The sequence below is a fragment of the Asterias amurensis genome, chromosome 15 (genome assembly GCF_032118995.1).
Source record: "Asterias amurensis chromosome 15, ASM3211899v1".
Taxonomy (NCBI): domain Eukaryota; kingdom Metazoa; phylum Echinodermata; class Asteroidea; order Forcipulatida; family Asteriidae; genus Asterias; species Asterias amurensis.
The window spans coordinates 6,605,826-6,620,471 of record NC_092662.1 but is presented as its reverse complement, the minus strand read 5'-3'; the positions used below and the strand labels follow the sequence as shown (position 1 = coordinate 6,620,471).

General features: G+C 37.0%; 1 protein-coding gene and 1 long non-coding RNA gene across 3 annotated transcripts in view; one reads left to right on the top strand and one right to left on the bottom strand.

Moving 5' to 3' along the window:
* The first annotated feature begins 317 nt into the window (after positions 1-317).
* On the top strand, positions 318-14,600 carry LOC139948282 (uncharacterized). Its single transcript, XM_071946384.1, has 2 exons — positions 318-579; positions 11,773-14,600. The coding sequence occupies exon 2, from the start codon at positions 11,856-11,858 to the stop codon at positions 12,327-12,329; it is 474 nt and encodes a 157-aa protein (XP_071802485.1). The 5' UTR covers positions 318-579; positions 11,773-11,855; the 3' UTR covers positions 12,330-14,600.
* LOC139948283 (uncharacterized) overlaps positions 12,471-14,646 on the bottom strand; it is a 57,292-nt gene continuing 55,116 nt past the window's right edge. Inside the window, exon 5 of one of the 2 annotated variants that reach the window (XR_011787429.1) lies at positions 12,471-12,582. This is a non-coding gene — a long non-coding RNA (uncharacterized lncRNA). Of the gene's footprint in view, positions 12,588-14,646 lie in introns of both variants that reach the window. The other variant, XR_011787428.1, reaches the window with a different exon arrangement.

The following is a 14,646-nucleotide window of genomic DNA, read 5'->3' as shown; positions in this document are numbered from 1 at the left end:
ATACCTTGGATCACGACCATAAAAATGGAGACAACAGACATTTAACCCAGAGACCACATAATTTACTCGGGAACTGACTGTATAGTGTTTGGAAACGAGTGTATAGTATCCCAAATCGATAACAAGCCAGCCAAGTGTCTGATTATGTTGGTATTGCATACAACCAACAGAGTCACGAGTCTGCCGGAACTTGTGGGTTTCTGCGTCAAACTGTTTTGGCGGTTAATTCATGACTTAACCGTGTACGTGTCGGCGTCATAGTTGCATTTTGGAGATGCCGCCCGCCTCATACTCACTCCCACCTACGCCATCGTACCACCTCTTAAATCTACACGCTCGTAGATGACCGCTCATAGATCGTAAACGTTGCACTCATAACACGCTGAGTGGGTCTAGCTAACTGTCATTACTCGACGTTGAAACCCTTCACTGTGAGAGTCTGGTGTACGGTACTATCTTACAGGTGTTCAGTGGGCACAATATGCGGACATGATTACAACGTGTACGGTCGAGTACAACAAGTGATGAACATTTTCCCGCGGTTTTAACGTCTCCTTGTAGTAGAACTTAACAACAGTGGTGAGTTTAAAAGCAGTTTTTATGTTTGATTTCACGTTTGGATTTTCTTTTAATTTAAATTATCTTGCCACATATTGCCTTTATTACAATATGTAACTGCAAATGTTAGCGTAATGTGAATTATTTGAAGGGAAAATTTTGAGACAACTTGGATAACGCTCTATTTTTATAATCTCGTATTGTCTATTTGCTGGTTTTTGATGTTTGAATGTATTTTTATGTTGTAAACCTAAACACAATTCAGCCTTTTGGCTGCTACGTTTGATTTTTAATAAACCAATAATAATAACTTTGAATATTTGGAATGATTTTTCATGAGCCAGTTAAAGGCAGTGGACACTATTGGTAATTACTCAAACTAATTATTAACATAAAACCTTACTTGGTAACGAGTAATGGGGAGCTGTTGACAGGATACAACATTGTGAGAAACGGCTCCCTCGGAAGTGGAGTAGTTTTCGAGAAAGAAGAAGTTTCCACGAATTTGATTTCGAGACCTCAGATTTAGGATTTGAGGTCTTGAAATCAAGCATCTAAAAGCACACAACTTCGTTGTGACAAGGTTTTTTGTTTTTTCATTCATATTTCGCAACTTTGACGACCGATTGAGTTAAAATTTTCACAGGTTTGTTATTTTATGCATATGTTGAGATACACCAAGTGAGAAGACTGGTCTTTGACAGTTACCAAAAGTGTCCAGTGTCTTTAATAGACGGAATATCTGGAATGATTATTCATGAGCCAGTTAAGACTTCGGTGGATTGGTAACTCCAAACGGAGTAATTTGTAATCAATCGTACAAGTAAGATTGAAACCCGCATTCGGAAAAGGGGAATTTAAACATAAACTTCCTCCTCTGGGTAGCTTTTTATATTAAATTTGCGACACGCTGCTTCAACATTGATTTGAAGTAAGTGGTCCAGTTCAATCAAAAATATTATATAAGACACGGAAACTACTCTAGTTACAAACTTGAGATGGTATTGGTAACAAAAAGAAGATAAATCAATCCCGATAAATATAACATGACATCTTCTTTTACCTTTTTGAAATGTTATATCGCAACCGGTTGTATCTTAACGATTTATAATCCACGCACAAGTCATCAAAACGTCTGTGAATTACTCTTTTTAATTAGTCCAAAGAAAATGTGACTTGTCAGAATAAAGACTCCACATAACTTGACAATTTTGACATGACTTTTCGCTGTTCGTTGTTCCAACTCATTAAAAGGTTCACAAACACAATTTGTTATCACTAAATATGTTATGGTTACATCACTGGCTCGTGCGTTACATCTATATTGGTAACCTTCGTTTATAATAATGAAATAACTGCATTGGCAGTCATTATTGTAATAAAATACTTCAAGTTAGTTGATGAGTTTGGATTTAAATCAAAACTGTTTGGCATTGGAAGTTTATTATTTATACTAAAGAGATGGCTTGTATGTTAAACACAACAAGATGTTAATGTATGGTAACTTACAACACGAGTTGAAAAAGGACACGTATTTAAAGACCTGGACACTATTGGTAATTGTCAAAGACCACATATGCATACAATAACAACAATTTGAGCTCAATCGTTTGTCGAAGTTGCAAGCGAATAATGCAAGTAAAAACACCCATGCCACACGAAGTTGTGTGCTTTCAGTGTTCGAGACCTCAAATTCAATCAGAGGTCTCGAAATCAAATTCGTGGAAAATTACTTCTTTCTCGAAAACTACGTTACTTCAGAGGGAGCCGTTTCTCACAATGTGTGATACTATCAACATCTCCCCATTACTCGTTACCAAGTAAGGTTTTATGATACTAATAATTTTGAGTAATAACTATAAGTGTCCACTCCTTTAACAACGAGTTCAGCTGATGATAGTCGCTGCAGAAATGTTAATTTTCACCGGAAAACTTTTTACAAGTAGGTTTCAAAATATCAAGTAATAAACCACAAGGGAAACTGTCTTACATTTTATTTAATTTGAGGTTGGACGCAGAAAAACTAGCAGCAGGATTTAAAATAAAATTGCAACCTCCGGATTAACAAACAGGCTAGCGCTATATACCGAACAAAGGTATATGGAAAGGTTTGCGGTAACACCATGTAATGACTTTCTCTAAATGAGTTGGAGTGGTTCTGAAAAGAATCGTTAGTTTTAAAGTTTCGATCAGTATGCTCTGATCGTCTTCTGGAGAACGACCAGAGAATACTGATCGAAACGTCGAGTTGAAACCAATGGTTCTTTTCAGAACCACTCCAACTCATTTAGAGATAGTCATTACATGGTGTTACCGCAAACCTTTCCATATCGTATTTCCACCGTGCAAAGTTTCAAATCCTATACGAACAAAGTTAATGACAAGATACGGATAACACTATCATTTAGGACCACTTTAAGTTCCCGATCTATAATCTAAATATGTTGGAGGCAAAGCAAAGACTTTTACTAAAATTTAAGTGTTACCACAAATAAATCTATACCCCTAGTTTCTATAAGCCGTATTGGGCGGATTGCTAACTCTGTTGCATAGAGTTAACGTAAAAAACTCCTATTATTTAAAATCAACCATTGGCAATATTCAAACTTGAGCTTAAAATAAAAAATTAATATGGGATCATTTTTCAAATCCATGCAATTACCATTTTACTCTTTGAGTTGTGCCCATGAAATATAATGACGATATTCTGCAATATTTCTTAAATCGATAGGAAGTAAATTACCCCGTCTCTAAAATTGCACCCTACTCAGACAATTAATAACACAAGAAGGACAATATGAATAGCCTGTTACTGTGGAAACCGAAGGTAGTTGGTAAACAACTTAAGTGTTTTTTAACAGCTCTTCCATTATACCATCGATAGTCTCACGAAGGAGCCATTTATTCAAGTTGTTCATAATTATGTTTAAAGGGCCGGACACGTTTTACACAATGTCAACAGATTTACATTAAACTTAAACAATTTGAAGAAAATGATAGTAGAAAGCTTGCCTTAAAATATTTGTTGCTGAGGTGCTGTAGTTTTTGAGAAATTAGTGAAACAATGTGTAACGACCATTATTTTAGTCCCAGTTTCAGCATGTAAAAACGTATTCTAACCAGTTATGGTATTTTACCATAGCCTACTGGGTTATTCCTCAAAATCTACAGCACCTCAGCAACGATCATTATCTTCAAATGAGTAAAGTTAGGCCTAATGTAAATCCGTGGACATTATGTTTTGTGTTAAAAAAGTACCCAATTCCTTTAAGACAACCGAGTTCATTTAACAATGAACCCTTTGTTTTTGAGACGCAATAATCTAGGTACAAAGACACACACACACACAGTTGGCACAAAGGATAATTTGGTCATCTCTGGCAAAAGGAGAATAATACGATATAAAAAAAATGAAAAATGTCAATCCATATTTCGGAATAAACAGAATTTCATCGGCAAAGTTCTACATCCATTGAAAGTAAGAATCGAGAACTCTTGTCATCGAAGATCAAAAGATCATCTGCCGATATAGTTCTCTTACTTTGACACGAATCGTGTATTTTGCCTTGAGGAAATACATTGTTCATTCATACTAATCCCACACAACCAATTTTTCTTTTCAATCCAGTTGATATTATATATTCTGTATGTTCATACATATTTAACAATAATCCTATGGTACGATCATAAGCTGATTACTGATTGTTCAGATTTTAGAATCGGAACATAGCTATTGGTTTTTAGCTATATATATTTCATCATTCTGTATCATATTATCTTCTTGCCCTTTCTTTCATTTTTTTTATTTCGTTAATTATTAAGTTGTTTTCCCCCTTTCTTTGGGACATTGGGGAATTGTGTTCTAGTATTCGAAATTTGAATTGTATCTGGGGGTTTGGACTGGTGTTTATTCTGAAAACAAACAGTGGATTTTCCTTTTTTTTAATATCCGTTGTTAAACGTCATGAGAACTTTTAAAAACACGTGGAAATTAATTCGACAGAAACCTTTCAAATCAGCTAGAAATATTAAATTACAGATTGGAAACGCCCAAGAAAGTACATGACTCGCACAATCAAGATTTGTTTTTGTAGAGAAATGTCAAACAGGTGGTCGGAATAAACGCAATTAAACCGAAATAAAGACATCTGTCGTAATTTGGTTGGTTTGAAATCTTGTGGCTTATAAAGGGTGAGGGAAATGTGATCTTATGTGGGATCCCCCTAGTGAGTTGTGCTTCAAGGGGAGATTACAGTACCGTCTCGCCTCGGATTCAAAGGGAGTAATTGAAATGGATTCCTAGCGACTAGGGATTAGATAAGATACCTGCTTTTGTATTCTTTGTTAGCGATGCTTTTTGGAGTCAATGGCCAAAGGCAATGCTTTATAACGATCATCATCATCCAAAAATGGTCCACAAAAATACTTCAAGTTTTCTGTTCGTTCAAATCAAGAGTTATTATCGTTCATTTTGTGCTTGTGGATGCTAACTTTTATTTATTCAAAAATGGTGTTTTGAACGGGCTGGAGGAAAGTCGTCTAACTAACATGATGCCTTCAACACAGCATGACGCTTAATATTCTGGACCACACCGGCTCTTTTCAGAGCCAACACTCCAACAAATAGATTTACACATGGTTGTACCCGCAAGTCGACTATTTATTTATGGTTTCTTCCTTAATATTCTTATTTGTAGGTGTATGATTTAACATGACTGGGATATTTTGGTGTTAAGAAATATCAAGGCGATGGGGATTAGGTTTTAATCTCTTGAACTATAGCCGGCAATCTCAAATAGCTGTTTATTTCCCTCAAAATTGATTACCACTGGTCATTTTGTTTGACCACTGGTCATTTTAGTATATTCGGTTCTACTGCCATGCGGGACTAAAACAACGCCAGCAACCGACCTATGGTTTGAGCTGACAATGATTGTTCAATTTATAATAATAACAAAAATACATTAATAATAAATGACCTTTTCAATTTTCGTTGGATGAAATGCTTACACTGACAGCAACTGTTTTGTTAGCAAAAACCAATTCTGTAATGTGAGTTATTCTAATTAAAGTTACACAAGAAAGGGTGTCGTGGCCTAGCGGTCAAGAGCACCCGACTCAAGCTCTGATATTCAACAGACTGTGGGTTTGAAAGTCGTGACACCTGTGCCCTAAAACAAGACACTTAACCACGATGCTTCGTCCTTCGGATGGGACGTAAAGCCGTTGGTCCCGTGTGTTGTGTTACGCACGTAAAATAACCCAGTGCACTTATGGTAAAGAAAAGGGGTTCAACCTGGTTTTCCTGGTCTGAACATTACATGGTGCTATCTAAGGATTAAAGCCATTATACACTTTCGGTAAACAGTATTGTCCAAGTCCCACACTTCGTGTATCACAACTTCTACGTAAAATAACAAACCTGTGAAAATTTAGGCTCAATCGGTCATCGGAGTCGGGAGAAAATAACGGGTGAAACCAACGCTTGTTTCCGCGCGTTTCGCCGTGTCATGACATGTGTTTTAAAATAAATCCGTAGTTCTCGCTATCGAGAATCTAAATTGTTTTACTGTTTTCTCAAAAAGTAAAGCATTTCATGGAATAACGTTTCAAGAGAAGTCTTTCACCATTACCTTCTGTACACCCTGTAAATTATTTGTAAATCTGTGAACTTTTTTTTGTTTTTCTGTACCAAAAGTGTATAATGGCTTTAAGTCTCATAATTAAAAAACGTAGTCCAACATCTTGCAGGAAATACTCTCTGTAACATGCATGTTACTGGGCGTCAGGAGCGTCACTGGGTGACGAATATGCGCGCCATATAAGAAGCCACTGTTGTTATTGTTATTATTAATATTATTTCGAAAATTAACATTACTTTTATTTTTATTTTATTGGGAAAAGGGGAATTAAAGGGAAACATGGTCCAATTTCTTGTAAGACGTGATCATTTTGGGACCAGTTATCGAAATCAGTTCTGGATCCAGACTAACCCGCCAATACAACCCAATAAAGCCAATACAAGAATAAGAACACAGAATAGAATGTTCGCCACACACATAATACTAATTAACCAGGTAATATTCTTATATAGCGCATTTCAAAACTGAAAGAAATACCAATGCGCTTTACAAAAAAAAAAAAAAAAAAAAAAAAAAAAAGCAAAGCAAAGCATTATCTTCTTGAAAGTCCGACCGCTCATTACTCGAAACAAACACCTTCTTCATTTTCATGTCTTGTACCACAAAACAAACATCCTGTGACCTTGCACTCCTTCTCCGAATCTTTCTACGAGGTTTCATAAACATCGGTTCATTATTTTTATGAACTGCTTCCTTTCACATTCTCTCAGAAGTTTTCTTGACTAATGAGGCAACTTATAATTTTTATATCAATGAAAAAAAGAAATTAATGAACCGATTGTCTGAAGCCTCATAAAGGATCCGAAGAAGACAAAGTTGTTCAAAACAACTGATCTGATAAGCTTCGAGGTCATTTATGATTACAAATCCATGCACACGGTGAAAAGGGGTGTTTACTTCGAGTAAAATACAATTAATTGGAAAACACGTTTTGCATGTTCCGTCCAAGACGTAAATACGGCCTGCATTGTGTCACGAGCCAGACCAGAAGATAAACAACATGAAGGGAATATGGAAGCAATATTAATTAAAACATGTTTGAACTAAAAATCAAAACTTACAACAATTGTTTTTCCTCGTGACCAAGGAATGAACACAGCTGGAACGAAAAAAAAAAAAAAAAAAAAAAACAGTTTGAAAATAGAAACACATTTTCACACAAAAAGCACACGACAACAATAAACAAACAACAACCGCTATATAAGGAAGTCAAACTTTCAAAGGATTTGTACAACATTAAATTGTGTATTTACTCTATCACACAAAACAATTCCATTTAAAGATTTTTACAAGTTCGAGGGTTAAACTTAACGTCATAAAATAACAAGCCTGTGAACATTTGGACTCAGCAATGAAGTTGCAAGAAAATGATGAAAGATACAAAATAGTGTGCTTTCAGATAGGAATAGGCCAGAAGTCTGTTATTATTTGAGTGAGAAATCACCTCTTTCTCAAACACCACGTCACTTCAGAGGGAGTCGTTTCTCACAATGTTTTATACTATCAACCTCTCCCCGTTACTCGTTACCAAGTACGGTTTTATGCTTATTATTTTTGATTAAAAAACGTGCACAATGCCTTTAAAGGCAGTGGACACTATTGGTAATTGCTCAAAATAATTTTTATCATAAAACCTTTCTTGGTGACGAGTAATGGGGAGAGGTTGATGGTATCAAACATTGTGAGAAACAGCTCCCTCTGAAGTGCCATAGTTTTCGAGGCAGAAGAAATTTTCCACGAATTTGATTTCGAGACCTCAGATTTAGAACTTGAGGTCTCGAAATCAACCATCTAAACGTACACAACTTCGTGTGACAAGGGTGTTTTTTCTTTCATTATTATCTCGCAAGTTCGATGACCGATTGAGCTCAAATTTTCACAGGTTTGTTATTTTATGCATATAGTGAGATACACCAACTTTGAAGGCTAGTCTTTGACAATTACCATAAGTGTCCACTGCCTTTAAAGATTTCTAAAAGTTCGTGTGTTAAACTTGTCGTCAGATTTTTTTCAGATGTGGTGATGTAAATGAAACAACCTAGCATCAGTTGTTTTAGTAATAGCGATATCAATTATTTCGAGCAACTCAAGACAACACTGGATTGAACATCGTGGTCAAGTGTTTAGACTGCAGGACTTGCAATCACGTGGGTTCGAATCCCCCAGCTAACCGTTGATTTCACAATGACTAGAATAAATATTGTCGTCTATAGTTACTGAATCACAATTTCTTGATTTGTGTAATTCATAATCATAGACGTTAAACACATGTTTGTATGAGAGAGATTGGCTGTTGCCAGCTTGGTGTTTATATCCCCTTGTGAGAGTTTGCCGAGTTCCCTTGATGTGAAGATCATCTAATAAAACAAAAAAACAACAAAAAACAAACATGTTCTGTAACCCGGGGGGGGGGGGGGTGTGTCCAATCCATTAGCAATAAGATCATTGCAGTCAATAATCCCAAACAATTAACATAGTTCTAACGATACATACAGCAGACGAATGTCTCAATCTTCCGGTTGTGTGCCCAAAGCATGAAACATTGGTAAATTTTCTGGTCAATGTCAAACCTGAATTATTTGATAGTCTGACGTCCTTGATGTTCAATAAAACACCAGGCCTAAGTGCCATCACACTACGCTACTTAAAAAAAAAAAAGTGTTTCCTTAAATCGACGGTGGGGTTGGGGGATGGTAAATTCAGTGACAGATATATATACATAGATTGTGTAACACCACGATCATAATCTTCTTACTTATAATATAGGATTGGGTATCATGTTATTTCAACCATCACATTGTGTGCCGGCAATAATGCGTATTTGATTGGATTTGTACTTTTGTGTGAGTACATGTTGGCTGTTAGACACACCTTTAAGAGTGTAACTCCAAAGCTAATTTTCATCAGGCTCTTATGCGGTTGATTTATTTTCTCTTAAATCCTTCTAAATAAACAATGCGAATTCTAAGTGGTCATTTCATTATGTATGATAAACCGCACATGATTAAAATTGCAACTATATTATGTGAAACACGTTAAAGGCGCACAATTGGGTGCGTTCGATGAGCTTCCCTGGGTCTACCCCGCGGTGCTCACTCGGGAGAGCCTCGGGTGAGCCCCTGACAAGAGCTAATCGAACGATCACTCACCCTCTCGTTGTGACGCCATGCCCCAAGTGACCCGTTCCACAAGCAGGGCACTTAAGGCTGACCCGGGTAAGCCCCTGGAATGACGTCAAAAGCTATTCGAACTTACCGGGGACAGATCGGGGTCGCCCCGGGGAAGCTTATCGAACGCATCCACAATTAGCTTGCGGTTCTGGCCTTTAATTTTCGAAGACACGACTGTATAATATGTTGGTTTTGAGAGTATTGCTCTTTAATTGAAAGATTATATTGTAAAGGTATAAAGTAAATATCGCAATATACAAAACACAACTCGACCTTCGCAATGCGAAAGACGAAAACAAGGATTGTAGTTAAACGGACGTGGTTTGAAATGCTTTTTAGAGGTTTATTAACAGAATGGTGAAAATGGTGCACTTCATAAATATGCCGTAGAAACACGAGCCTATACGGTTGGATATAAACACGTGCAAGACAGACTCCCGCCGAACAGAGTCAATATAAAATCAGTTTGCCGCCTGAAGTAATCTTCCCCCTCTGCCTTTGTGTAACATGATTTTCTCTCAAATATATCTAACAATCATATTATCCTGAATGTAGAAGCAATAATACCCCGATGTTTAAAAACCAAAAAGGGAAATAGTCTTTAAAGCCTCGGTTTGATAAACTAGGTGTGATTGAGAGCGATGCAGCATGGCTACGTCATGGCTACGTAATTATCATGACACACATTGCTCAGGAATCAATAAGCCTTTACTTTAAATTGCCGACCTTCTTCTTAAATCAATTCAGTGGCTTTTTGGTTAAAGTAAATTTTAATTATCCCGATGGTGGCTCAGTGTCAATTAATATCTGCCAGTGATGGTCGTTGTGTATTGATGTCATTTCCGATATTATGAAGTTGGTGCAGGCTGTACTGTCACATCGATATAGTTCATTTTTAAAGGGAAACGTTGTCTTGGATTGGGTGAGTTGGTCTATGAAAAGTGTTTGAAACCGTTTGTTATGAATGCATAATTATGGCGAGAAAGATATTTTAAAAGTAGAGTTTTGTGATCCACACATAACATGCCTCGAAATTGCGTTGTTTTCCTTTATACTTTGCGGACTAACATTTGACCATATTTTGTGTAGTCACAAAATTGACTCCACAAACATGACGAATAAGGATCATTGTACTCTACTTTTAAAATACCGTTCTAACCATATATGCATTCATAACAAAGGGTTTCAAACGCTTTTCATATACAAACTCGCCCGATACAAGGCAACGTGTCTCTTTAAGAAGTTTTAAAGTGAGACATGATAAAATGCAACCTGATATTAAGGCGTGTGTTGTTGCTTAGCCAATCACAGTCATGTCACACTTAAACTAAAAATCATAGCATTATTCAGTCCCTTTTCCCGCCTTTGTGCACCATGAACCAAGCCCAAAGACAGTGCATAAACAGCATCCAACAAACAATTTACAGAGTCAAAACGTGGATTTCACCAAACTCTTCCTAACTTAGGATTAATATTAGGAGTTAGGACGAGTTAAGTTCCGTAACCACCATACACTGTGACGCATTGAACCCATCCTAAGGTCGGATGGGTTAATCATCCCATCTTCGAGATAGGATTAATCCTAAAGTTTCAGCCGTCGATTTCACAAAACTCTTCCTAACTTAGGATCAATCTTATGACTTAGGACGAGTCCCAACCCTGCACTGTAGCATGCAGACCTGAAGATTAATCCTAAGTTAGGACGAGTTACTCGCCCTAACTCGAGATAAGACGAGTCCTAACTCTTTGTGAAATCGACGGCAGGAACTTGAAATCGGCTGTTGCGCATTTTCCCGAAGACGATCAAAGCATTAACTGAAGTGTCGTGGCCGAGCGGTTAAGAGCACCGAATTCAAACTCTGGTGTCTCTAATCAGCAGAGTGTGGGTTCGAATCCCCAGCCGTGACACTTGTGTCCTTAAGCAAGACACTTAACCATTGCTTCGTCCTTCGGATGGGACGTAAAGCCGTTGGTCCCATGTGTTGTGTAACGCATGTAAAAGAACCCAGTGCACTTTTCGAAAAAAAAAGGGATTCGCCCCGGTGTTCCTGGCTGTGGCTGCTGTATGCACCGTTGCACCTTGTAAACCCTTATAAGGTGCTAAATAATTGGGTATCAAAACTCATCACTGCAATAATCTATCTTTCTGAAAGTTTGTATATACTCAGCGCCTTGAGTACCTTGTTTGGTAGATACGTGCGCTATATAAGACTTCGATATTATTATTATTATTATTATTATTATTATTATTAACTGATCGAAACGTTTAGTTGAGTCGTACCACTGGTCCTTTTCAGAACCAACACCACCCATGAGAGATTTTCACATGGTGATACCGCAAACCTCTCTTGAAATAATTGTACTTCAACAGTTTCTTTTGTTCTTTTTCTATTGTTCTGCAGATTGAATCAACTCATCGGACAGGCAATACCAAAGTTCACGCGCACTTGTGGGTTCAACTAAAGAAACAATAACAATTTACATAATGCATATTCAGGCAATGACGTCTTTCGTTGTCGCTTTCATATTGGTTAGTTTTACTTCGGGGAGTTTCGGCTGGCAAACAACAGATGAGGAAAACTATGACGTCAAGATGGTTGGTTACCCGAACCTATTCCACCACCCTTCTGCACTCGACATGCCCATAACGTCAGAGGAAGTCGCGGAACTAGACAATCGCATACCGTTACAGCGATTGGCTTTACGTCTACTCGAGGCTAACAAAGAGGGCGCTGCATTTCGACGAGATACCAGAAACCCGCATTACTTTCCAAGTAAACCAACATGTCACGGTAACTCATGTAACCAACGAGGATGGAAACGTAGTCTGGCCCCCACTGGTGGGAATGGTGAGGAGTTTCGAAGGGATCTTCGGCAACGCTATTCCCCGCGTAAACCAACATGCCAGGGTAACACGTGTAACCAAAGAGGATGGAAGCGCAGCTGGGCCACTAAGTAAACAAACTCTTGGTTTTCTAGTTAAACTCTGGAACTTTATTGCGTGTGTTTGGACGGTTTTCATGTTTGACAATTCAGTGCACAAAAAGTATACAGTACACTTACAGTGATGGGGCTCGGGTGTTCAAAATGACGTCACATCACCTTTAACCATATAGGTTTTACATCTTATTACATTAATGAAACATGAACAGCAGTAGACGGAATGGGATTTGACGTCAAACTTCTATACCACAACGTTCCATGTGCCTCTTCTGTGCTTAAATTCAAATTGAGAAAAGAAGAAAACAATATAAAGTACACATTAATTTCTATCCTGTGGCACTGGCTATAGAGCTGAAATAATATAAATTATTGTCTCGTATTTAAGTTGAATTAATTCAGTAGAAGCCATTTTGTTTTTCACAAGACGCTAATGCAATGCACAATAATAGTCTGGTATACGGTGGTGCCAATAATGTTTGACATGCTTTTAAGAGATCTTGAAAGTAATGAGACAGGGTTGAGACTTAGTTTTAGTAAACAATAGACGTTTAAAAACCTGTTTACTTTATTACAAGGAAAGCAATGACGTAATACATGAGCAGTCGCCGTAGTAACGCTATTTTGCTAGAGTTCATCTCTCGATACCAAGATGCCTTAAACGAGACAACTATAGCTAAACCTATTAGAATGAGTCTGGATACTAGACGTCAATTAATAATCCGCCCCATTATGAAAACACATTGCTTTTATCAAGATACAAAGCAGTTCCTCATCTTGGATACGAAGTTGTCAAATAATGTTCTGTTTAATGTTCCCAACTTACCATCAATAAAATTGTTTGCGCATATTATAGCTCTTTATGATTTATTTGACGAACGTCATAACCAAAGTCAAATAGACTTCAAAGTTCTTTATTTGCAGCACACAATAGGCCTATTTATAAATAGCTCAAACAAGTAGTTAAACAATGTTTTGTTTATGATGCTTAATAGGCAAACTCACTATATATTATCAGTGTACTAATTAAACAGAATGGTATGATAGGCAGTTAACGAAAAGATAACTGCCTATTAACAGAGAGTGGATATTTACAAATTGTCGGCCGAAGGGCATTTGTGTCATGAACAAATAATAATAATGGACTTGCACTTTATGTATATGGATGGAGAAGTTAATCACTCTTTTTTTCATAAAAGGAAATTCCTTTTTTTCCCAGCAATTAACAGTTCTGTTTTCTCTTAATCAATCATTGTCCTACAGGGTAATAAAGGTTCTGTCAAAACTGCCATCGGATTGATGGTTAATTACATTAATGACATCGCCAATAGTTTGGGGAATTGTGTCTACATTTTATGCTGATTTAATTCACGGTGCAATGGTTATGTGTTTTCTTGTCATTTTTTTTGAACGAGTGCAGTAAAACCAGCAGCTTTTGAACAAAATTGTCAACAAGTTTGACGAGTTTTTAACAGACTCTTGCAGAGGTCTGGTTACTTTTAGGGTGTGTTTTCTTAATTTTCATTACAGACATAATATTTCTGATATTTAATGCAAAACGTTACGCAGGGGAACACTTTGAGAATGTGACTTCTTGATTTGGGTTTTGTCCTAGACGAACCTCATCAATAGATGATCGAACATAATATTTGTGTTATTCAATTTTAAGTATCACTCACTAAACTCCACACGTTTACTGCCATATCTCGCGTTAGACAATCGGGTAAAACCAGTTTTGACTTTACCTCCGTTTAACATAAACTTGTTCCTTTTATTTAAAGGCAGTTGACACTATTGGTAATAACTCAAAATAATTATTATCATAAAACCGTACTTGGTAACGAGTAATGGGGAGAGGTATAAAACATTGTGAGAAACAGCTCCCTCTGAAGTGGAGTAGTTTTTGAGAAAAAAAGAAATTTTCCACGAATTTGATTTCGAGACCTCAGATTTAGAATTTGAGGTCTCGAAATCAAGCATCTGAAAGCACACAGCTTAGTGTGACCAGGGTGTTTTTTCTTTCATTAATATCTCGCAACTTCGACGACCAATTGAGCTCAAACATTCACATGTTTGTTATTTTATGCATAACTTGAGATACACCAAGTGAGAAGACTGGTCTTTGACAATAACCAATAGTGTCCAGTGTCTTACATATAGAACACAGCACACACATATTGTAGCTTATTTTATTGTCCGTTGATCAACTGTCGCGTAGTGGATTTATTTAAGTTGGTTTAACTAAAAAACAAAGATGTGATGTAATATTTTGTTCGGGAAGTTGCATATTAAAAACGAATTGTCGTAAGACTCTGAGATATTTGTCTTGTTCTATT

Bases quoted from the DNA above. Each gene is read 5' to 3' on its own strand.
- LOC139948282 (XM_071946384.1), top strand. From the start codon at position 11,856: ATGCATATTCAGGCAATGACGTCTTTCGTTGTCGCTTTCATATTGGTT.